The sequence below is a fragment of the Mixophyes fleayi genome, chromosome 8 (genome assembly GCF_038048845.1).
Source record: "Mixophyes fleayi isolate aMixFle1 chromosome 8, aMixFle1.hap1, whole genome shotgun sequence".
NCBI classification, from domain to species: domain Eukaryota; kingdom Metazoa; phylum Chordata; class Amphibia; order Anura; family Limnodynastidae; genus Mixophyes; species Mixophyes fleayi.
In genome coordinates this window covers 102,574,464-102,599,743 of record NC_134409.1, presented here as the reverse complement: position 1 = coordinate 102,599,743, position 25,280 = coordinate 102,574,464, and the positions used below count along the sequence as shown (strand labels likewise).

Sequence of the window (25,280 nt, the reverse complement as noted above, 5' to 3'; positions counted from 1 at the left end):
TATGAGGGTGGGCTGTATTAACATATGTATCAAAAACTGTATTAAGCATGATTATCTGTATTAAAGCACTATCAATTTCAGTAAATTGAGGAAAAAGCGGTAGGTGGGGGAGATATATTGACACAGTTGAGTCTTCCTATAACAACAAGTAAGGACCATTTATTTAAAAAGTATTTCATTTTTTTTTATTTTATTTTTACAAGAGGCAAGGTTTGTGCAGGGGAACATGGCCCTCCCCTGCATCTCAGCAATATTAATTTACTATTATAAATGATCTACTGCTATTATGGTGCAAAGGAGAACTGAATCAACTTCCACATAAACAGAGAGTTCTAATTGAATACTGTTTTCTATGGGTGACATGGAACCAAATCACATGGATCAAGGTAATAGCACTGGAGGCTGGCACTGACAGCCTGGTTCCAGTACTAGACGGCAAGGGATGTCTGGCAAATTTTGACACAAATTTAAACAATCAATCAGATTTCATTAAGATCTGACAGGATCTCTGTATACAGCTGACAACTGGTTAACCACACCCTGAAACACAGTTTTATCAGTGTCATAAGTAACTACACAGCTTAGAAGTAACACTGACCATACGATGTACAGAATCTAACAATACTGTAACTCTTTTATCCCTTGTTCTTTAACCTGATCATACCATTAGGAAACTAAAATAAGCAAACATAAGGTGATCAATGCTGAGTAACACCAACAAGTTTAACAATTCAAAATAATTTCTGGGGCTAAAATGGTACAAATAGCCAGCAAGACGGTTATGTTGATACACAAATGTACTATACTGTAAATTTTGGAGAGATTTGCTATTACATTCAATTTTCCAGTTCTAGCTGCCAAAAATACATTACCTAACTATAAAGTTATCCCTGCTAAGTATTCAACACTACTAAAATAAAAGACCATCTGTTGAAATATTTTTGCTTTATGCCAAATGAAGTCAGCCATTTTCAATAAAAAGATGAGTAGGAAATAAAGAAGAAGTTTCTCATTAGTTAATTAGGCAAACCACAAGTTAATCAATTCTTTTTACTAACATTGGCAACATTCCTAAAAATAAACAAATAAACTCCAGCAATATGCTGAAGCTTTAAGGAAAAAAAGAGACGATTGTAAGTAAACTGGTATTAATAAAAATATGAGGTTCAAAGAAGTACATAAAAGAAACAAATTTCAACAATATGATTGTCATTATCAAGTCATCACATATGACTTTAAGCCAGATGTTATATTGATATGGAGAAGCTGAGCTCATAACAACTGAAGAGGTTCAGAGACTCTAGCATATCATTTTTAGGCATATTTCATTTAAAGGAAATGTTTGAATTTACAGTTTGTAATAATTTATACTAAATTCCATGCTTAATCTAAGCACATAAAATTTGTGTAAATATAGGCATTTAAATAAATGTATTATAAAGGAAATTAAAATATCGCTTGAAATAAAAGCAGTCCCAATGTTCACTTATTTTCATGTTTTATGAAAAATAGAAGTGTTGAAAATAAGAAACGTGGTAGGCCAAATGTGATAGTAGGTAATACTTAGTGGTGACATTTTGATTTCTGCAAGACACGTAGTGTTATTATGTGATGTAGGATTTTATGATGCACATTTTCATACAATACCAGATCACTGTGGCTACAAGTCCCACCCCAACCTTCCACAGCCCTCTCCCAATGGATGACAACCTACTAATCAAATACCCTATACAAAATAACCAGTTTTTATAAACAACGAAGAGCAACTTAAATCTGGGGCATTAGCTATCGGGTTATCTATATTAATGTATGTATCTTTCATCAGTTTCAGCTATAGGCTTAGTGAGAAAGGATTTCTGCTTTTCCACTTAAACACCATTGATTTCCTAGTATAACAAAATATATTCAGTTATAAAACAAGTCATGTTCTCCATCAACCAGAGAAGTCAGGAACTGGAAGAATGGGAAAGGGTGGAGTTTTACTGCCTTTTATGGTTTCTATGATAAGTAAGGGGGTAGTAGTGATGTAAAAACCCAAAATAAGCAAGGACTTTAAATTATGCCAAATAGCTACATTAAACTACAGCTGCTTGATAATCCGCTATGATGATAATCCGCTATGAAGATATCCACTATGTGTTAGTGGCCAGATGAGTTACAGAATTTTTTTAAGAGTAAGGGAAGTTTAAGCTCTTCTTGCCTGATTAGCAGTGTAAGGCATTTACACGAAAACAGGGGATGTGCCACCCCACAAACAAGACATCAAACCACTAATCTGCTGGCAAAATGATTATCCAAAATGCAGAATTTTGGAAGACATAAAAGTATTTATTTTACAAAAGGTTAATCAGAATCTCAGGACCTTTAAGGGAAGTCTGGACAAAGAAACTTAATGATCGGGTTTAATAAAACGTAAATTTGAGATTCAACTCTAAATAATCAAAGATTTCAGAAGTGAAACAGAAGTGATTTGTCCATGTTTTCTTTGACATCATCAATTGGGAACAATTAGGACTTCACCTGCCACAAATAACCAAGGCTTTATAGGCATAGATTCAGCAATACCATGTCTAGCCCAACTACAGTCCAAAGTTATCAGGGTTTTTTCTAATATCCGCAACAAAAGGTTTCATTCCAATTGTGAACAGTTCTTTAGTGAGGGGATATTACTGCCTAGTACCAGTTATCAGGGAAAATAATGAGGTATAGGCAACTCACATCCCATTTTTATACATGTAGTTGGAGATCTATCTAAAAGCTTGGTCCAGGATATGAATTTCAGATCAAATCTTCTTGTCAAAATCTGCCACAGTATGTTCATTATTCAGAACTGAAGGCTTTTCTGCATGCAATGAAGTGTCATCCAAATGCACGCCAACATGAAACCTGTCTGACCCAAGACAATACTGAGATTACTTGGTTAAGCCCCACCTGCAAAATTGCTCCCAGACACTGAGCACTAATGGAGAAAATCTCAATCCAACACCAACTTCAACCAAGGAAACATATTATAATGCTTTATTTAAAAAGCACTGTAAATTGTGGGGATCATGACACAAACAAATGCCACAATCTAAGTAGTATAGGGGAACACTTAAGGTGTGTGTGGCTATTGTATGGCAGTAGTATTTTCAGCCACTGAAGAAGCCATTGGCAACTGGCAATTCTGTAAAATAAAACAGTCAGCTACTAGCAACTTTAAATGTCCTTTACCATTTATCTTAACTTCCTTTTTTGGTTCTAGAAAAGGCATTCGCTCTTGTACTGCACTGGCACTTTATTGGTAATCCGCCAGCTGTGTGTTACCTGGTACATTTCTTTAGAAATATTGCTTGCTGCTAAAGACAGAGCCAGGGAGGCAATGGAGATCACCAAAACAGTAATAGAGATGGCAACAGCAAATCAGGTAAACCTACTTTAGGTCCCCAATGCATATCCAGTCTACAACCCCATTTTGTGTTTTTGCCATCTGCAACTCACTTCTCTATGTTCCCCTCCCCACCCCCCTGCCTGCTTTCCTCACTGGTCTTGACTTTGTCATCTACTTAAAACGTAAAATCAACACAATCCTTTAAGAAGTTTTCTCTTCCCAGATTCAACACACTACATTCATCTTCACTACCCTATCCACCCTCTTTTTCTCCTGTTACTGTGATGTCTTCGCAGTCCTCTTTTCCTCCCCACATATAACTTACCTCTTCAAATTGCCCCTCACCAGTGGCACTTTCTTTTCAGTCTTTAAACAGGACCTAATCTCTCTCCTATCCTCAAGACTACCTCTCTCTCTCTCCAACTACAACCCTGTTTCTCCCCTCTCACCTGCCCGACAACTACTTGAGAGGCTTGGGTACACTTAACCCATTTTCTCTCCTCAAATACCCTCATCCACCCTCTGAAATCCGGCTTCTGCCTTCTACATTCCACAGACAAAGTCCTCACTAAAATGACAAATGATCTGCTCATAGTTAATTTGAACTGTAATTTCTCCATTCTCATCCTTCTTGATGTGTCCGCTGCTTTAGAGATACAGTTAACCATCTTCTCTTACACGCTCTTCACCTTCACAGCATTGTGCTCTCCTGGTTTCCCTCCTACCTTTCTGAACATTCCTTCGTTGTCTCTACATCTGGCACATACTCTAGTGCACTACCACGATCTGACAGGGTCTCTTAAGGCTCTATTGTTGGCCCTCTATTTTTCGAAGTTTATACATCTTCTCTTAGTGAAGGCCAAAGGAGCTTATTAGTTCACCATCACCTATATACAGATGCCACCCAAATCTACCTTTTATCATCTGACTTCTCCTTCACTTTGATCTTGTTGTCCACCTGCCTCTCCACTTGGATGTCCCAAAGAAACTTAAAGCTCAACATGTCCAAAACTAAGATAGTCATCTTTCTAGCTCCCATTGTCACTATCGCCCAACTATCCCTAACCGTTAACATCACACTTTCCCGAGTTCACCATGCCCACTACTTTGGTGTCATTCTAATCTTCAACTTCACTCCACACATCCAGTCCCTTGCACTGTCATGTGAGCTCCTGCTATGAAATAGTGCCAGAATACATTCTTTTCTTATTCGGGATGTTACCAAAACCTTTATCCATTCTTTCATTACCACCTGCCTTGATTACTGCAACCTCTACCTATCTGGCCTCCCCCTCATCTGTCTATTCTGCTTCAATCTGTCCAAAATGCTGAGGGAAGTCTAATCTTTTGCACCACTCTACAAATCACTACCCTAGCTCCCATAACCTCTAGAATCCAATTCAAGGTAATCACCTTCAGAGCCCTTACCAACAGCTCTCCCTCTTAATTTTGGTTAAAATTATAAAATCTAAATTCAAAAGTGATATGGGCTAACAGGATGCACATACTATTGGGTGCTTATAAGGTTGGAGAATCAATACTATATGGGTCTCATACATAGAAGCCTAGAGATGGTCTGAATCCAATTGGCTCACAACTCTTTAAATATAGGTGTATTTCTTCCAGGTGGGAATTTCCATTCAGAAAAATTTGAATTGTGTTGTACCTACTTATTTCGAACTAACAATGCAAAGCATTTACCATTTCTGAAAAGAAAAGAATTGTCCCAACGCACCAAGTATTAAACATTACTAAGCATTTTCCATGTTATTAACCAATTGGACTCTCTGGGAGGTGCACCCATACATACATATTAGTCCATTGTAACACAGAGAAAAAAAGAAAAGGAATATGTTTTTGAGGGGAACTCTGGGATCTGATCGGGTGTGCTAGGGAATTCCATAAGTGGGTAGCAGCATGAGATAAGTCTAGAGTGAGAGGTGGTAACCAGACATGAAGCGATGCTCAAGGCTGAGGTAGATCTGGTAGGGAGAGTATTTTGATATAAGATTTGAGATTTAGGAAGGGGTGATGTTTTTAGGTAAGGGTGAGTAATTTGAATTGGATTCTGGAGGAATCCAGTGTAGGGATTTGCACAGTGGTGCAGCAGATGTGGAGCAGTATTTAATATGGATTGAAGTGTGGCTAGATGGGTGAAGGGAATGCCAGGTAGGGAGAGGATACAGTAGTCAAGACAGGAGAAGATGAGTCAATGGATAAGTTTTGAAAGCATCTCCGGTAAGAAGAGGGCATAGTGAAGAGAAGGGGTTTAAAGTGACAAAAGCAAAAAAGACCAAGAACAGAGTATTGTGCCACCCAAACAGATAGTAGGAGTGGAGGGGAGGATGTGCCAAATGTAGAGACACTAAAGGAGCGAATATATCATTGTCATCGACATTTATTTATATAGCGCCAGCAATTTCCGTAGCGCTTTACAATTGGGGACGAACACAGTACTAAACAATACTGGGTAATAGAAAGAGGTAAGAGGGTCCTGCTCACAAGCTTACAATCTATGGGATACATGTAAAAATTCTAAAAATATGAGCGTTGAACATTTTTCACAATGGACAACATAATTTTATAATTCTGTTTTAGGTTATTAAAGTATATGTTATATCTTGGGCACCATGGTGGCTAAGTGATTAGCACTTCTGCCTCACACTGTTGGGGTCATGAGTTCAATTCCCGACCATGGCCTTATCTGTGTGGAGTTTGTATGTTTTCCCCGTATTTGCACGGGTTTCCTCCCACACTCCAAAAACATACTAGTAGGTTAATTGGCTGTTATCAAAATTGACCATAGTCTCTCTTTCTCTCTGTCTGTCTGTGTGTGCATATTAGGGAATTTAGACTGTAAGCTCCAATGGGGCAGGGACTGATGTGAATGAGTTCTCTGTACAGCGCTGCGGAATCAGTGGTGCCATATAAATAAATGGCGATGATGATGATATCTTCTGTATGCTTGCATGTATTTTATATACATACATGTAAAACAAGATATTTCTCAAATGAATAAATGAAAAGATACACAATCTCCTAACTAGAAGTTTTTATGCTGTAAGTAAATAAACAACTAAAATCAGACACTAATGAACAATAGATATGAATAGTGCTAATCTGTACTGCTGCTCCCTATTACAGGAATCTGGAACCTGCATACACAATAAATAATGTTAAAGAAAATAATTTCTTTATCTTTATTCTGTAAGGAAGCATAAGTAACATTTAACATTCTTGCAGTACATGTATGCACAACTACCTAAACGAGTATATATGGATTCTAAAATACATAAAAGAAAACCCTTAAGATTTGTGTGACCTGTCAGTTGCATTGCCCCCCTGCTTTGGGATACAAACTTATAGCCTGAGGGCTGAGAATGCTGGAACTGCCTCCCTCATACCAATGGCCCATGTCATCAGTCTGCTTTCCATTGCACCAACTGGAGATCGTCCACATCTGCACTCTCTACCTAGCCATATGAACTTACAGAGGACATCAGAAGTGCACAGAAAGTAAGTAGGAAAATATAAGGTAGGATGTTTATTAAACTTGTTATTTCCTATTGCACACACAAATGTTTATTTATGACTTGCACCGTGTATTTAAAATGCAAAAAGTATATTAAAATTGATTTCAAGGGACCACAACCGCCCTCAGATGTTATTTCCCTGTGTAAATAAACTCATTCTCCTTACAGTAATTAAGGAACCAGCAACTACAGCAAGATTATTTTCCTTACTTTAAAAATTAACCAATTCTGTGCCAGTTTGCTGTTAAACCAGACTAGTTAACAGAAAAATTAATATGACTGAGCCAAATAGTTTAAATATACATAGCCACTACCAACATCAGATAAGAATTTCTAGACTGTAATCCTGCCAATGGGTAACACATGTCACAAGACAAGAGAATTGGCAATCAGTACTGAAGATATTATTTGGAGTCAATTACCGTTTTGCTTTATATGCACACTGCCCCTAATCTGTAACCAACCTAAAGGGTTAAGCATAATCCCCCCCCCCCCCCCCCCCCCCCCCCCCCCCCCCCAATGTTCTGAGGCTGCCAAAAAGTCCTGTAGCCTCTCGGTATTGTTATAACATACAGTTCTCTTTCAGGCACTGAGAAAGGATTTTCCCCAAGAAAACTTTTTAGAAGGAAAGCAGCGTCCACAGATTTCGGCTTCAGGCAAAGCAACGATACAGACAATGCGTATGTGGTGCACTGTGATCCTGCTTCTGCCTTTCATACAGTCTGCACCTCCTGTACAGCAAGAAGCCATTTATGATTATGATGCTGACTATATATTTGAGGGAATGCTGTTTAAGCAACAATTTGAACAACACGCTAAGGATACAGCAGCAAATGAGGTACCTGCAAATATGTGTTTTGTATCATAATTAATCATTGCAGGGATATACAGCACTTAAAAAACAGGCAGGCAGAGCATGCTGAAAGTTGTTGTTCAACAGCAGCTGCAAAGCCACCCTACAACTCTGATTACTGACAATATATGATGCTTAGCATGTGTATACTTACTGTAATCGCATTACTTTATACTTCCTGCTCTTCTATAATGAACTGCTATAAATATATTATAGCTAAGAAAATGGTAAACAAAAATTATATTAATATAGTTTCCCTCTGAGCCATCAAAAGGGCAAATAGGCAATTAATAATAAATTATGTAAAATTTGACCAAAGGATTGCATCTGTTACTCAGCAAAAACAAAATAGTCAGTATAGATGATTCTGGGACACATGTTCAAATATGGTGATTCTTGGTAGAGTTTTAGCACTATAAAATTAATATTCAATTCAAGTAACACACCATATTACACATACACATTTCTGTATACTTTGTGTCCCAAATATTAAAATTGCAATATATTGTCAGATAGTGATATTATTCATGCAAAGTGGGTAATAAGACCATCAGTGTCTTCAGTCTAACCATGTTATGCAGATCTAGTGTCAACTCATTTTGGAATATTGATGAAATATACAAAATGTGTCATATTAAAAGGTAACAATGTACTGGGCCTCTGGCAAAACATTTCCTAATGTCGAAGACAGGAATCTCTTAAAGTACTGAGAGAGAGGTAGTTAAAAAAAAAAACCTGCAAAAAGGTATAAAGCCTCAGGGCCCCAGTTCATTAAATTAACATAACCCTTTACCAGCCTTAACATTTATAAACCACTTCCCAGCAATATTGTAAAATGATCTGGATAATATTGCTCTATTATTGATAAACCAAACATCTGTTTAACCTAAGCCAAAGAAATAATAATGATTTATTTATATTCCTAGCCACTTCAGTCTGTAACATTAGTAGTACAGTTTGTTTTTGTTTTTTTGTTTTTTTAAATGATTTAGTACACAGCCCATTATAGAAACTTTTGCAAGCCAAGATTGCTCTCAATAATGGGTTGTTTTAGTCATGTGAAAAATGATCTAACTGCAATTGTGCAGTCCGTCACAAACACGAGACTAAATATGTGTACACATAATGAGCTAAGAAATAGAGTGGAGATTGGATAACCCTGGAGAAGTTTCCTATATTGCACAGCTAAGTAAATTCTTTGTACAGTAGACACACCTTCATTTTAACATCTGCTCAGAGGTGGCCTAAACCACCATTTTCACTTACACTTCCTGGGTGCATGACCTGGACAGTTGTACAGTAAGTAAGTACAAGTAAGAAAAAGTTTAACATTAAATACTGTAGAAAGAACGTCAGAACCCTTCAGCTGAACCTGTGCTGTTGCTACGTGTGCTGCTCTGGGCACAGCTCCCGTGTGCAGTATCCAAGGTCATCCAGCAGCTTCAGTGTTCTCCCCAGACAATTCTGCCAGCCAGGTGGCATTAAGAAATAGCTGGACGGGGGCAGTGTAATACTTTGCAATAATATTGAAAAATGTTGAAAAAACTATTGCCCACACCTGTCAGGACTGGTCAGACTGCTGGCTGTAGTGCTCACATAGTGCCTGTTATAATAGAAGAAACAATGGTTTATTCTATAATAATAGGACTCTGTTGGGTTCCAAGAGCCGGGTGGCAAGTAAAAGCAGCCTGGTAAAGCACCCGGGAAATAAGTGCTGGGCAAGGCATTCGTTCTGCTCAGAGGGAAATGGAACTCTGGTTTTTACTTCCTCTCTGAGCAGGAAGTGAAGTGCCGAGCAGGTGACGCAGTGGCTTGTTAAAGTAAGTGAGGAGAGGGGCAGTAGAAACATTGGGGGCCCTTCAAAATTTTGCTAGTTCTTGGTATGACTCATGGTAGGTGTTCAATTATGAATGCTCTGGCTGATCACCCGGAAACCCCCAACTTTCTCTATATTTTCAAAGAAAATAATTTTGCACCTGCCTAAACTGTTGCAGAAAATCAGATTTATTAGGCACATTTATTAACAATCTAATAAAACCATTCACACACACAAGTGACATAAAAATATTCCAGAAGTCCTCTTAATTTAAGATATTAACGATGCTAAACCAAGCTTATTTTAAATGTTTAAATGAATGAGAAAGGTGGTCCTAAACATTTTCACTTCCGCCATCTTTTCTGGAGTATCTGCAAAAATGTAGGTCCATCTCCCTTTTTACAGAGGGCTTGAATCTTGAAATGCACTACAGCACACAATAAGGTTCAATGTGAAAACAATGGGGCCATGCATTTATTTTTTAAATTACTTTCAATGATTTGACCAGACTTCTGCACAAGGAGGAACAGTGTAACAAAATCAACTGGACAAATGGGCAGTTTCATTCAGGATGGGGAGAATGTGGAACTTACTGTGCACTAGATGCAAAAGTAATACCAACATCAATAAATGGGATGTGCAGGTTTGAGCCGTGCCACTTTTGTAGATGACCGCCACTGTTGGACTTTTACACACACTACAGTAATGTTCTTTCAATACACACAAGTTGACATAAATAGAAATAAATAGCAATTTCTGTTGAGTGTAACATGATAAGCATTATTCGAGCTGAGCGGAGATAAAACTGAGTGGGTAGACTATCAGAAACCATTATTCATGTAATAAAATTATATTCAAATAATAAAATAACTCAAAATGCCACAGTATCATCACTAGTAAGAACATGTCATATATACAAGTGGGCAATTAATCATATTTTCACCACAGTCCCTATGCACTGTGCCATTGTGAACTCCATGGGGTAAATGTATCAAGCTGCAACCAATCAGATTCTAGCTGTCATTTTGTAGAATGTACTAAATAAACGATAGCTAGAATCTGATTGGCTGTTATAGGCAGCAACTCCGCTTTTCAAACCCACTGGAAACTCGCACCTTGATACATTTACCTACATGTATTTTTAGATTTGCTAGTAATCCTGCAAGGACGCATACTTGGATTTAGTATTATTGGTCCAATACTTTGCAATATATATCTCCTGTCACTCTCCATATATTACATTATATTATTCTTCTGTTATTCAATTTACATTTCAATTTATTCATTAAAAAATTATCCTAAATATTGCTTCTGCACACTCATTCAATCATTCAAGAAAAACACAAACCTATTCTTGTACAATTCTCAGGACTACCATGACATATGTAGAACCTCTGAAATTCTAACTATATTTTGTGAGATTTCAATAAATCCATTGATAATAGCAATATAGCTGTGTGTAAGCTCCGCTTCACTCATCATTCTGCAAGAAAGTTAGCTGGATGATACTAACATTATTATTATTATTATTATCGGGGTGTTTCTGATTCCCGCTGGAGATGCCAGAATGCCCCTGGCACTCCTATACATATCTGGTGGGACTGTGTAGCACTTCAACCTTTCTGGTCCAAGGTCATTGAAGTCTCTGCTAAAATACTAGGAGATGTGGATCCTGATAGTCCTGCCTTCTGACTCCTCAACAAGATAGACGTTTCAATTTCTAGTTTTAAAAAATCCATTTTACGATATCTTGTCTCGGCTGAGAAAGCAGCGATTCCAACCCATTGGAGATCTTCTAATCTCCCATCCATCCAGGAGTGGTTCCAAAGATTGGAGTTTTATAAGGTTATAGACTAGCTTTTACTCTCATCTGCTGATAAATTTACTGAATATTATTCCATTTGGTGCCCATGGATCCAATTCCAAGACTCTGAGCTGGTTTGTTCAAATGAATAAACTTTCCACTCATCTTCTCTCCTCGTTGTGACTTGAGCTGTTTATGTACACTATCTGTACCAGGAAACAATACCCTCCCTTCCCTACACCTCTTTTATCCTCGTTTCCGCCTTTCTCTGGGGGTGCCCAGGTGTTTCCGCTCGCCCTTTTTTTTCCCTCGCTTTTCCTTCTTCTCCTATTATAATATGTATTTGACTATGTTATGCCATTTTGTATCTACTTTGGTGGTTCTGTTATCCACTCATCTGCATTCGGTAATCACTGTTGAAATTGCCTTACAAACTTTAATAAAGATAAATGACACTAATAACAACAACAATAATAATAATAATCTGCTCATGCTCCTCTTCTTCCTGCCAGGAGTAACAGCCAACCTGTAGAGCCTCCTACATGCACTACTGGCTACTCATTAATTACACATTCAATTGCCTATATGTAAAAATGTAGTTAATCTTTTCTCTGCCTCAGCAATGTCTCCAATCTGAGTCTTGAATCTGCAGCTTTTCTGGGTTCACTTGGTCATCTTTGCTGACCTTTGCCTGTTCCTTGCCCACAATTCTTGGCATTTGTCCTCAACTCTTTTTATTCAAGATATTTCCTGCCCTGACCGATTTCATGTTAATATCTCACACGTTTACATTTAACTCTTCTCTCTCTGTCATCCTAACCAATCCCATCTGCTGTGTCTGTATTACAAATATATTGACAATTATATCTACTAATTACTTATTTGCTTTTTCTCCAAACTCATAGCACACATGAATTTTATCATATCCAACCATTGAATGACTAAATGCATTTAATATCTTTAATCTAATACCACACTTTCATCAATGTCAAGATGCTGATGTGAAGCTACCTGTGGACAGCAATTTTATTGAATCTTGTCAAATAAATAATAAAGATCAGTGTGTTGACTTTCCACATGTATGTTCTCCTGTTAACATCATGAGCAGTAACGAATGTGTTTAGCTTTTCCCTTGTTAAGTAAGGTAAAACTTCTATGATACACAAGTGATGCTAATGCATTTATAAACTCCTGTAAGTAATATTTATAAACAGTGAGTTATGAAGTCATTGCTTATATTTAGTGAGTTCTATGTCACTGCATTAAAGTTCATTACAAAAACTTTTAGTATAACGAACAGTGCACCCAATACAATATATTATGGATATTATAAGTCATCACACATTTCCATGCCCTGTTTGCAGCATCCTGTTATTATAAGGTCATGGAACATCTCAGTGACTTATAATTTACAGTAGGATTATCTCAAAATTTTGGTAATTACTTTCCATTGCAGACGGTGCATGTGTTTCAGATGCCTCCAGGAATGGCCGTGAGACACCTCGCAGAGAAACCACTCAAATGAATGTTAGTTTCTACTGTAATAACGGTCTGAGGAACATCAAGGCCAATTGAATCTACTCCCATGTGTTACACAACATGATCATTTGTCTCTTGGAATTCATCGTATGAGAAACTATTAGAAAGGCAGCTAAAATTGGGCACTCATGCTCTGACATCAGTGCTATTATAATCTACTTAGTATTTTGCCCATTACTTTTTAATCAGTCTATAAAAATATGTTATTGTGTTGTCTAAACAGAGGAATGGACTTGTGATATCAAAGGAAAGGTTTAAGCGAGATGAAGACAAACAGGGCGACACGGAAGGAGCAGAGGTTAAAGGTAACTACAAATGTCGTTCTCTTATTTTTTATAGGCAATAGTATAAATATTAATAAGGACAATAAAAATATATCAAACCAGCAAATTCAATTCCCCCCACTACTATTCCCCTCTTATTTCAGATATATGCACAAATAAATCAATATTTTAAAATTAGTATGTATTCGAAGCAAAAGTAGATAATTATATAATGCTATTAAACATATTTCTAACACAAGGATGATGCACCCGAATAAACCCTCTGAGATTAGTTTGTAAGTAACTGGTATCTATCTGGTCTCTCATCCATTATGCATTAAGTTGCCAAACATTTTAGCCAGATTAACAGTAATTGGGAAAAGAGAATGAGCCCATCTGGTCTGCTCATGTAACTTGTTACAGCTGAAACCATACTTTCTAATAGCACTCAGATACCCACCCCAGCTTAGCTTTATAAATTGACGAAGTAGTAAGTAATAAAATGTGTATGAAATGCATAACTCAAACCTGAAATGTATTATTTTCCTAAAATATTAAACATTAAAAGATATATCAATTACACCAAAGTATTCTTCAGTTAGTTCATAAAATGAAACCCCATATTATATTGCCTAATTTTAGAGTTTCCCTGATTTATGTATTATTCCAGTCGTTATACTGTGTAATACATTTCATTGGGCCAATTTTACTTAATTTTATACTCCCCTTTCCAACAATTTACACTGCAAAAATACCCAGATCCAGAATCTCTACATTCATACTCCCGCACACTACTCCTACACGAGTTCAGCACAGCACACACAAGTTATAGTTGTGCAAAAGTTGCAAAATACTGTACAATTAATTTATGGAACAGGATATGTTTACTCAAATAAGGACAGATTTGATTTTTTTCTCAAGATAAGCTTTTACTTTAATATGCAGGTGTAGGTTGTACATGTTGGAGTAAAACTATTTAACAGAGTAAAACAATGCAGTCAACATAGCTTATATTACACAAAAGTTGCCATCTTTTTTAGAATATTCACGTATTTTCCACTATCCTTTGATTTACACCACTTTTTCCTAGACCCTTGAACAACATGAAAGGGCAGTTTGCTTGTAGTTGCAATCCTCTGAACTTTCCTTCCAAAATATTTACAGAAAGGATTTAAAATATGAGTTCTCACTTAGACAAGCAGTTTGGTTCCTGCTCTTGTGCCCTATATTATATTAGAAAATGTGTCCATCCAATGAGAGCTTACAATCTCCTATATGTGAGCCAATCACTATTCTTCAACTAAGGAAAAAGACAGATCATAAAAATTGGGGGTTAGCATCCCCTATAAATTGTCATTATTTATTTGTCTCATTACAGATTTGCCTACGTGCCTCGCTTGCGTATGTCTCAGTGGATCGGTTTACTGTGAAGAAACAGATATAGATGCAGTGCCTCCTTTGCCTAAAGAGACTGCATATCTGTATGCAAGGTTTAACAAAATTAAGAAAATCACTGTAAAAGATTTCTCTGACTTTCGTAAGTTAGACTCAGTATTTTGTGTCAAGACATGTTTTAACTCAATTATGTGTAACCTTAAACATACCAGCTATCACTGACCTCAATGTAATGCTCAATCAGCTGAAGGGCTAAAGGTTGCCCCTTTTGACCTTAGACATTTATGTCTTCCTTGTTTAAAGTTTTCCACTAATCTACTGTCTATACTGTGCAAATGATAGATTAAGGCAGTGATGGACAACCTGAAACACTTAAGAGAGCTGTAAGGAGCAGCCCTCTAACCTTCAAAAGGGCCACATCTCAATACCCTTAATCTCAGTAATCCAAGTATTATAAACTATAAGAAAATATCTGACACTAAACCAGGAAGGAGCTGGGGGCTGCAGGTGAAGGCTGGAAGGGCCATCTTGTGCCCAGCAATAGATTAAGTCCTCAGGCTCAGACTCATGATCATTTTTGTATTTTTTGCAGTCCTTGCTATATTATTTGTACAATCTTCAACGTTACATTTAATTTTCCAGTTGCACTACTTTATGGTAGTCTGGAATATTTTCAAGCATCACCAAAGAAGGAAATGCTATATAAAAATAAAAATAAAGACACTCATGTGCCCTGTAGTAATTAATTCACATGCATCTTTTTATAAGCAAAATGAAGAAGAAACACAGAGACCTCCTAAAGGAATTGGGTGGAGTAAGGAGTAGTCCAGCACTGTGGACATTGTCTCCTTTTTCTTTAATAATTTAATGCAACAAATCCTAAAGGTTTTTTTGTTTTGTTTTTTATTACAATAAAAAGGCTCTACCTAGCTAAAATTGCTGGTTAGATATTCTCTCTATTAGAAACAGGTTACTTGATTTTTATCCATGTCAGTTTCCAACTAAACTAATAAGAGTGTATCTAAGTAATGCTTTTAGATTTTATATTAGCAAAATAGACCCTGTTCTGACCAACAGACTGCAGATATTTCTAAGAATTAATAGTTTTCTGTTCATTCCCTTAGTCATTAACAATAATCAAAGAATTAATGCAAATTCTGGAGTATGCTGGGACTTGTAGATCCCTAGCCCCTAGAGAGCTATACGTTGTTGAAGCAGGGCCTATGACAGTGTTGGCTAAACTGTAACACTCCAGGTGTTGTGAAACTACAAGTCCCAGCATACCCTTCCAGCAATAAGCTTCTATATATTGGCAAAGCATGCATGGACTTGTAGTTTCACAACACCTGGAGTGTCACAGGTTAACTAACACTGACCTATGACATACTAGCCTACTCTGCCCAGGAGACTCCACAATTTTGGGTAGTTCTCCTAGTTCCTCTGGGAGAGCAGGCCTTTCTCCCAGATCCGGTCCACTACCTAGTGAAGTGGGCGAGACAGGAGCCTCAAGGATGCCGTTTTGTAGCAAATTTTAGTCATTTAGGCCCTGCCCCCACAGCATGATGATGCAACCACAGCATTTTGCCACTGAGGGAGGGGTCAAATGAAGTGATCTGCGGCATCACCCACCCTCCCCTGGAACTTGTCACCAGTTAAAGTTGGCAAGTTAGTCTATAACAGCAATGCTTCAACCTTTACAGCATTATCGCATCCTTTGTACATAATTACTCTGTATCTGTGGTCGGCCGATACTATTATTATTTGCAGTATATATGTTGCATGGTTGCTCCATTGAGCTCCAGAAGAAATAGAAACATATGAGCCTATGTATTGAATTAAGTGTTTCAAACTTGGTTGCCATTGATGGAACTTAATTTTGTATTTACAGCTTTAGAAATATTTCACAAAGAACCGAAATCTAATAAAGTTCTCACTTTGTATTCCATTTCCTAGCCACCTTACGTAGGATTGATCTGACGGGAAATCTTATAGAGGAGATTGAGGACAAAGCATTTGACAAGTTAGTCGTTCTAGAGCAGCTTTCCCTCGCTGAAAACAGACTGACCAGGATTCCAGCCTTACCAACAAAACTAACCTCATTCAATGCCAATCATAACCTAATAAAAAGTAAAGCAATCAAAGCGAATGCTTTCAAGGTAAAATCATAAATAATAATAATGATAATGCTAGCAATGGCTACAGTTTATATTGGATCTTTATTATTACAAGATACTGCCTAATGTGCTCCAAAATTCTAAGATACAGCGAGTTGTTATTTAATAACATTGCTCAAAGATGCTGATCTACATAGCAGCCAATCAGAAATTTGCTTTATCTGACTAGTGCAAGTGAGACGACACCCTATTGGACGCTATGATCTTGGTGAAGATTTGCACCTTTAAGCAATGTTGCTATGCTAAAACAGAAATTGTTGACATACATGAAATTATAAATCAATTAAATATATTTGTATATGTATAATATGTTAGTGTCATCATGGTGTGTGGGAAATAATGTTATATAAAAGTCACAAAACAGTAAGAGCAAGTCATGTGAGGTTGAAAAAGGTGTAATAAATTTTGTTCATTTTTAGGTGAATTTTTGCGATTGCCTTTTCTCTCCACTTATAGTTGACAAACACAGACACCCATCCGACCCAATGTGTCACATGAATTATCGTGGATGGATTAAGTTTGCTGTGAGAATTGTATACCTGTTTGAAATGTTATATTTGTAATATAATATTTAACTTTATAAGAAGAACAATGGAAACACCTGGGTGAAGCATTATATTTTTGTAAAACACACACACGAGTTCATAGACAGATGTGTGCATTCTTGGATAGAAATACTAGAAAAAGCAGTGCTGGAGTATCAGGACCAGTTCTCCTAAACTTTTATGGTCCATGGCACCACCCTGGCCCAACTGCATGACAACCACGTCAATCAATTAGGACTTCCATTTCTGACACATTCATGGCCCGACAAACACCAAATTTTGACACACATTACCTCAAGTGCAGAGACACATGAAAGTGTTCTGACACACAGTTTCTGAAAGGCTGCTTTATATTGTGTAATTTTAATCTAGGACCAATTTACTAAGAATGTATGAATTCCTAAAACATTCATTTTTATAAAAGCTTTAAGAAAAAAAAAAAAAAAAGAGCGCCAAAGCCTTCTGGCCTTTTGTGTATTGAAAATGCAAAACCCTCATTGTAGTCAACATGAATTGTTAACATGATCTTGATTTGTTCTTAAAGAAACTGACCAATTTAGGATATCTCTACCTGGCTAACAATCAACTGGAAAGTGTCCCAGCAAATCTACCAGAAAGCCTACGTGTCATTCACCTCCAGGTTTGTAAAATATCTTTCTCCATTCTACAGCTTTTCAACCTACATATCGCTATTACACATATACATCACCACATTGTGGGTTTTATATTCATTCATTCTAAAAATAATTGTGATAATAGTTTCAGTATGTCAAATATAACATTACGCTCAGTGGCCACTTTATTATGTACACCTTTCTAGTACTGAGTAGGACCCTCCAGGACAACCTGAATTTTCTGTGGCATGGATTCAACAAGGTGCTGGAAACATTCTTTACAGATTCCGGTCCACGTTGACGTAATAGGATCAGGCAGTTGCTGCAGATTTGTTGGCTACACTTTAATGCTGTGTATCTCCCATTCTTCCACATCTCAAAGGTGCTCTATTGGATTGAGATTTGGTGACTGGGGACATTTGGAGTACACAGAACTCATTGTCATATTCATGGAACCAGCTTGAGATGAAGTATGCATTGTGATATGACGCGTTATCCTGCTGGAAGTAGCCATAACAAGACAATGGCCATAAAGCCCTTTGTCACTTGGACATCAAAAACATTCTGGTAGGATAAGCCATTTAAAAAATACTCAATTGGTATTAAGTTAAGGTTTACAAACATTTCCCACTCCATTACACCACCACCAGCCTGCACCACTGACACAAGGCAGGATGGATTCACGTATTCATGTTGTTGATGCCAAATTCTGCCCCTACCATCCGTCACAGCAGAAATCGAGATGTGAGGCCAAGCACTGTTTTTTCCAATCTTCAACTGTCCAGTTTTGGCAAGCCTGTGTCCACTGTAGCCTTGAGTTCCTGTCAGTTTCCTGTATAGGAGTGGAACCAGGTATGGTCCACTGCTGCTGTAGTCCATCCACTTCAAGGTTCAATGTGCTGTGCGTTCAGATATGCTCTGCTGCATATAGATGTTGTAACCCATGGTTAACTCAGTTACTGTTGCCTTCCTGTCTGCTTAAACAAGTCTGGCCATTCTTCTCTGATGTTTTTCATTGGCAAGGCTGACTGCCGATCACTGAATGCTACATGGTCAAAGTGACTTAGATCACATTTCTTTCTCGTTCTGGTGTTTGATCTGAACAACAACTGAACCTCTTGACCATGTTTGCATGCTTTTATGCCACATGATTGCCCGATTAGATATTTGCATTAACTAGCAGGTGTACCTTATAAAATAGCCACTGAGTGTACTACCGAGGCCTGTAGCACATAGTGGTTTTGTATGTTCATGTATACAAGTACTAAAAGTAAAGATCATCATCATCATCATCATCAACGTTTATATAGTGACAACAAATTCCGTAGCACTTTACAATTGGGGACAAACACATTAATAAACAATACTGGGCAAAAAGACAAAGAGGTAAGAAAGCCCTGCTTGCAAGCTTACAATCTATAGGTCTATGGGAGTCGCAAACATGAGGTTAAATCTACATATTGCATATTGGTCCGGCCAGATTGCAATCGTAAAAAGTGATTTGTATGTTATGTGATCCAGCAATGTTGGTCTGGGGTCAGAGGATTGTTGTCTTGTGGGAACTGTGTAAAGGGTGGTAATAGAGTAACCTAGTGAGGTTAAGACAGTGGTTGAGGAATATTATAAGCTTGCCTGAACAGATGGGTATTCAGAGAAGGCTTGTAGGTATGTAGGCCAGAGGAAAGTCTTATTGTACAAGGGAAGGAATTCCACAGAGTGGGTGCAGCTCCAAAAAAGTAATGTAAACGGGAATGGGAGGATGTAATGAGAGTGGGTGAGAGACGCAGATCTTGTGCAGAACGGAGTTGTCGAGTTGGGAGATATTTTGACACAAGTGAGGAGATGTATATTGGTGCAGTTTTCTTAATGGCCCTGTATGTTAGTAGAATAATTTTATATTGGACTCCTTAAAATCTTTAAAAGACAGGCAACCAATATAGAGACTGAAAGAGTGGCTCTCCAAAGGAAGACTTATTTGCAAGGAAAATCAGTCTGGCCGCTGCTTGCAAAATAGACCGTAGGGGTTTGAGTCTGTTTAGATGAAAACCAGTAAGGAGGGAATTGCAATAGTCAATGCAGGAGATGATGAGTGCATAAATTAAAGTTTTTGCAGTGTCTTGTGTAGGATATGTGCATTTTTTAGATGTGGGGATCAAAGGATAGTTCCGAGTCGAGGATCACACCTTGGCAGTGAGTTTCCAGGGTAGGATTTATAGTCATGTTGTGAACAGAAAAAGAGAAATGTCAGGTAGGTAATTTCTGTTGGTGGTTGGGAATAGTATTAACTCTGTTTTTGAGAGATTGAATTTGAGTTGGCAAGAGGACATCCAAGATAAAATGGCAAAAAGACAACGGTAAAGCGGGACAATATCGATGGCGAGAGATGAGGAAAGGATAGATAAATTTGAGTATCATCCACATAGAGATCATACTGAAATCCAAAAGGAGCTTACTAGTTTTCCAAGAGAAGTGATATAGAGAACAGCAGGGAATCTTGTACTGAGGCTTGTGGTACTCTTATTGATAAAGGAAGTGAAGCCGAGGTCGATCCAGAGACATAAACACTGAAAGAGTGATTAGTATGGTAAGATGAGAACCAGGATAGGACAGTGTCTTGAAGACCTAGGGACTGTAGCATTTGTATGAGAAGAGACTGGTCAACAGTGTCAAATGCAGCAGAGAGATCCAGGAGAATTCAAAGATAGTAAAGGCCTTTATTTTTAGCAGTCATCAAATCATTGACAACCTAGTCAACGCAGTCTCTGTGGAGTGTTGAGAGCAAAAGCCTGACTAAAGAGGACCCAGTAGGTTGTTTGCGGAATGGAAGCATGTGAGGCGAGTGTAAACAAGTCTCTCTAGAGGTTTGGAGGGGGCATGGGAGCTGAGAGATGGGATGGTAATTTGAGAGAGTATTTGCGCCAGAATTTAGTTTTTTTTCCAGGATAGGAGTAATCACTGCATGCTTGTATAATAACAGGAAGGAAGGGAGAGGGAGAGAGAGAGATATTACAGATATTAGAGGTGGAATGAGCACAGGAGACAGGGATCTACCAATTTGTGAGGGTTTAGGATCGAGAGGACAGGAGGTAAAGTAGGAAGAAGTGAGTAGAGAGGGTGTCGGATGATATTGGTTTCTAGTCTGATCTTATTAATCTTGTTCTTGAAGTAGGAAGCAAGATCACGGGCACTGATAGTAGTCGGAGGGTTCTGGTGGGAGGGTTGAGAAGATATTTAAATTTGTTAAACACGCGTTTAGAAGCCGGAGCATAGATGCAAGATTGGTAGTATGTTTGTTTTGCAGTGTCCACAGCATTTCGATAGGAGTGATAGATAGAAGTATATGTGAAGAAATCATTAGAGTTATGAGATTTATACCAGTGACGTTCTGGTTTATGGGAAAGTTTTTGAAGATTTCGTGTTACTTTAGTGTCCTACGGCTGACATTGAAGTCGATGTATAGTATGAAGAGTCGCTGGAGCCACTTGATCAAGGGCTGTTGCTAGGGTTTGGTGAAAATGAGGTACTGCCATGTCAGTAGAGGATAATGTAGAGAAGGTGTTGGGGAGAGGTGGAAAACTGTTGAAAATTAATAGAGTTAAGATTTCTGTGGGTATGAGGAGGCTTGGTAGAGTTTGAGAGCAGAGAGGTTAAAGTAGTGGGGGTAGAGCGTGTAGCTGATAGGGTGATGCTCTGAGAGGGGAAAAGGACTCTTAAGGAAATCAGTAACTCAACATAGTCTAGAACAAACAAGATCAAGGCAATGTCCATCCCGATGAGTAGTGGATTCAACCCACTGGGAGAGGTCAAGGGAGGAGGTTAGAGAGAGTAGTTTGGAAACAGCATTGGAAGATAGATTAGCAATTGGGATGTTGAAATCACCCAGAATAATGGTGGGGATGCCAGAAGATACGAAGTGAGGGAGCCAAGCAGAAAGATATTGCTAGAATGCAATAGTTTGACTGAAACGATTATTATTATTATTATTATTATTATCATTTGTTTGTTAGGCGCCACAAGGTTTCCGCAGCGCCGTACATAATACAAACAGGAGACCATACAGGGTGACATAGTACACAGCAATAAACACAAAGTACCAATACTTCAGAACTCCGGGCAGACATATGAGTGAAGATGGAGTAGAAGAACAGGTATGGAGACAGGAGGGGAGAGGGGCCCTGCTCATACGAGCTCACATCCTAAGGGAGGGTGGACACACAGGTACAGGAGGGAGCCATTAAAGTAAGGGAGAGAAGGGTGGGGCTGGTGGAGAGAGGGGAGAACAAGAGAAGGAAGTTTGCGAAGGTGCAACGAGGTAAGGGTTAAGTGGATTGTTGGTAGGCTTTGAGGAACAGGTGAGTTTTGAGTGCCCGTTTGAAGGAGCACAGACTGGGTGAGAGACGGATGGAGCGAGGGAGGTCGTTCCAGTGGAGGGGAGCAGCTTAGCAATACAATTCCCCTTTTATCCATATAGCTTTTAATGGATTACCATACCATGATTATTGGTAGCAGCCAGGAAAATATACATTCCATCCCCTTACACCGTTTGGTATGTTTATTTACTTTTCCGATTCGAATATAAATACTTCTACTTGTAAAAACCTTAACTATTGTGGTATAACACTACATTGTCCAAATCCCAGGTGCACCATTACGAATTCTCTTATAAAACATGGAAGAATTGTAAAAATAAATCAAAATTATGTTTTCTTCACCAAGGTCCTTTGTACTTTATCATGATTCATTAAAAGATTTTACCATACACTTAACATTACATAAAACAAAAAAACATGTCTTTTCTTGATAAAACAAAGTACTGAATAGGATTACCTTTATTTACAAGAAACATATATAATCAGTATTGAGAATTAGCACTGCAGTTGAATCAACCATAACCCTATAATCATTGACCAGTAGCACATTACCATCTACTGAGTACCCAGTTACTGATGTTAAAGGACGAAATAGTAATGTGCAGACAATACATTCATAGAGCACATACAGAGAAACACATGGGTGAATCATGTAATAATGGAACAAGTTAATACTTTATAAATATTCTGCATTAGTGACTTTCTCCTCTTATTTTTTTTTTTTTCAGTTCAACAACATAACTTCCATCTCCGATGATACTTTCTGTAAAGCCAATGACACACGCTACGTTCGGCCCAGACTAGATGAGATCAGAATGGAAGGAAACCCGGTGATACTGGGCAAATATCCAAACAGTTTTACCTGCTTGAGAACTTTACCTCATGGCTCATATTTTAAGTAGTGAGGCTTCATTCAAGACCATTGCTGACTTTTGATTTATTCACAATTCCTCCTGCTACTTATCTAAAAAATACTAACATTATCAGGTCACATATTAGAAGCCTTTTTGCAGCAAATGTCTTGAAAAGCCACAATAATGCGCTGCCTAAATATTATTAAGGGTTTGCTCACATAGTAATAATGTAGTACGACTATCTACATGCCACTGATACAAACCATTCAAATCACTAGAGTTACACAGAGCTGGTGACAAACTCTTGATTTAAGTAGTGAGTATCAGTGGCACAAGCACTGCATTGCATTTTGGCAACTGAAAATGACAGATCTAATTCTACAGGCACAGAAAGGAAGCATTCAGTCATATTTAAAAGTTCTGCTTTGCTAAAAATATATGTCTCGATAATTCAAGACATTACATTATTATATACGGTGGTTGTCATTCTAGTTAACACTATAATAGCGCTTGAAAATGCAACCATTAACCTCAAAAAGTTTCCCTTTCTTAAGCTGTAATAAGACCACTACCCATTTAATTTTCTGTAGCTGTGCCCTCTCTGATGTAAGTTTGGAGACAACAAACTGTGAGTGGTCTTATTTCTAGAAGATGTAGACCTCAAAAAATAGTATATGCATGTTTCCCTGGGATAAATTTTGAAATTCCCAAGGAATTTATGAACTGACAATTCCAAGAATGTCCTATTGTCTGTAAGAATCTTGAGTATAATACCGGAACACGATGGAACGGCACTACCATCCACTCCCTTAGAAAGTGGTGTTTTACACAAAATATATGCTATAAGCCTACAATGATTGATACCATGTCCTAAGCAATGTTCACAAGGGAAATGTGGTACACACAAACAGGAAGACATGTATAAATACAGGATTCATTATAATGGCTTACAGAATAATTCAATGTTTGAAGCTCTATGAAAAAAGTTGCCATCTCAGGGATTCAACATGAAGCCAGGGTTTGGCTGTAAACATCTAGGCAGGAGATATATATCCTTTTGTAGGATGAATCCTGTCTGACTACCCTAGAGGCCTCTAATTTTTCTTAATGTGTGTTATTTAAGGGGCAATATCCACCAAAAATCTTATATTTTATTTATCTATGATGCATCCCAGACAGGGCTGTGGGCTACCGCATGGCATATGTTTCCTTAAGCAGACCATAAAAGTTTAATTAAAAATAAGGTGCAACCACATCAACTAATCCCATTTTAGTTAATTGCGAGTTAAGATTAATGAAAAGCAAATGCTATGGCTTACAATACATTTATGCAGAACCATGTGATTAAACATGAATAACTATTTTGATGAAGCAGTTACCTTGCAATTACAGTCATTTCTGAACACTGATTATTGATTGTGAAAACAAGCCTTGTACTTGTATCTTTCATTTTCACTGACCAACAAAATTTAAATTATTAGCATTACCAAAAGTTACATTGCAAATCGCACTGGCCTTTAAGCTTCATTCAGATGAATAAAATATATTAGGAGATATTTGGGGGCATATTTTCATATTTGACACATGATTAAACCTTATCTACCACTAACATCCACCTAAATGTACTGTAGCTTATTGAGCCACCTGTGATATTGTTATTAGTAATGGCTTGCGTGCTTGGTGCTTATGTGATTTCACGCAAAACTGATTTCAGTTACTCTCAGCATTACGCAAATGCACCACTGAAAAAGACAAGTCCTTAAATTCAAAGTCTAACCACTATAGTAGGTTCTGCTGCAAAAGCTTAAAACCAGTCACTATGCAATGATCTCTGGAACCTCTTTTAATGAACTTTTATTTTTTATATTAGTTCTTTGCATGTTTATGTGTATAATTGTTAAAAAGATATATGAGATGGTAATTGTCTTGGTTGAGCCAAGTCTTTACAAACAAAAAAAATCATGCCTCCATTTGTATTTTTATAAATGTATTTACACAATGATGTTAACATAAAAAGGTTGAAAACTTACTTTAGTATGTGTTTTTTGTTTAACTTTTACAATAATATACTGACAACATGAGACACTGTACAAAGCGGGTGGCCTAGAAGTTCTCCAATTTGTGCAATCTCTCCTGTGTTTAGGCAAGTT

General features: G+C 37.7%; 2 protein-coding genes across 4 annotated transcripts in view; one reads left to right on the top strand and one right to left on the bottom strand.

Moving 5' to 3' along the window:
- Positions 1-25,280, bottom strand: part of CENPP (centromere protein P) — a 249,054-nt gene that overhangs the window by 202,742 nt on the left and 21,032 nt on the right. The gene's annotated exons all lie outside the window — the stretch shown is intronic.
- On the top strand, positions 6,789-25,159 carry OGN (osteoglycin). The gene is made up of 7 exons (XM_075183012.1): positions 6,789-6,886; positions 7,490-7,741; positions 13,139-13,220; positions 14,557-14,715; positions 16,527-16,729; positions 17,837-17,932; positions 23,005-25,159. The coding sequence occupies exons 2-7, from the start codon at positions 7,580-7,582 to the stop codon at positions 23,176-23,178; spliced, it is 876 nt and encodes a 291-aa protein (XP_075039113.1). The 5' UTR covers positions 6,789-6,886; positions 7,490-7,579; the 3' UTR covers positions 23,179-25,159.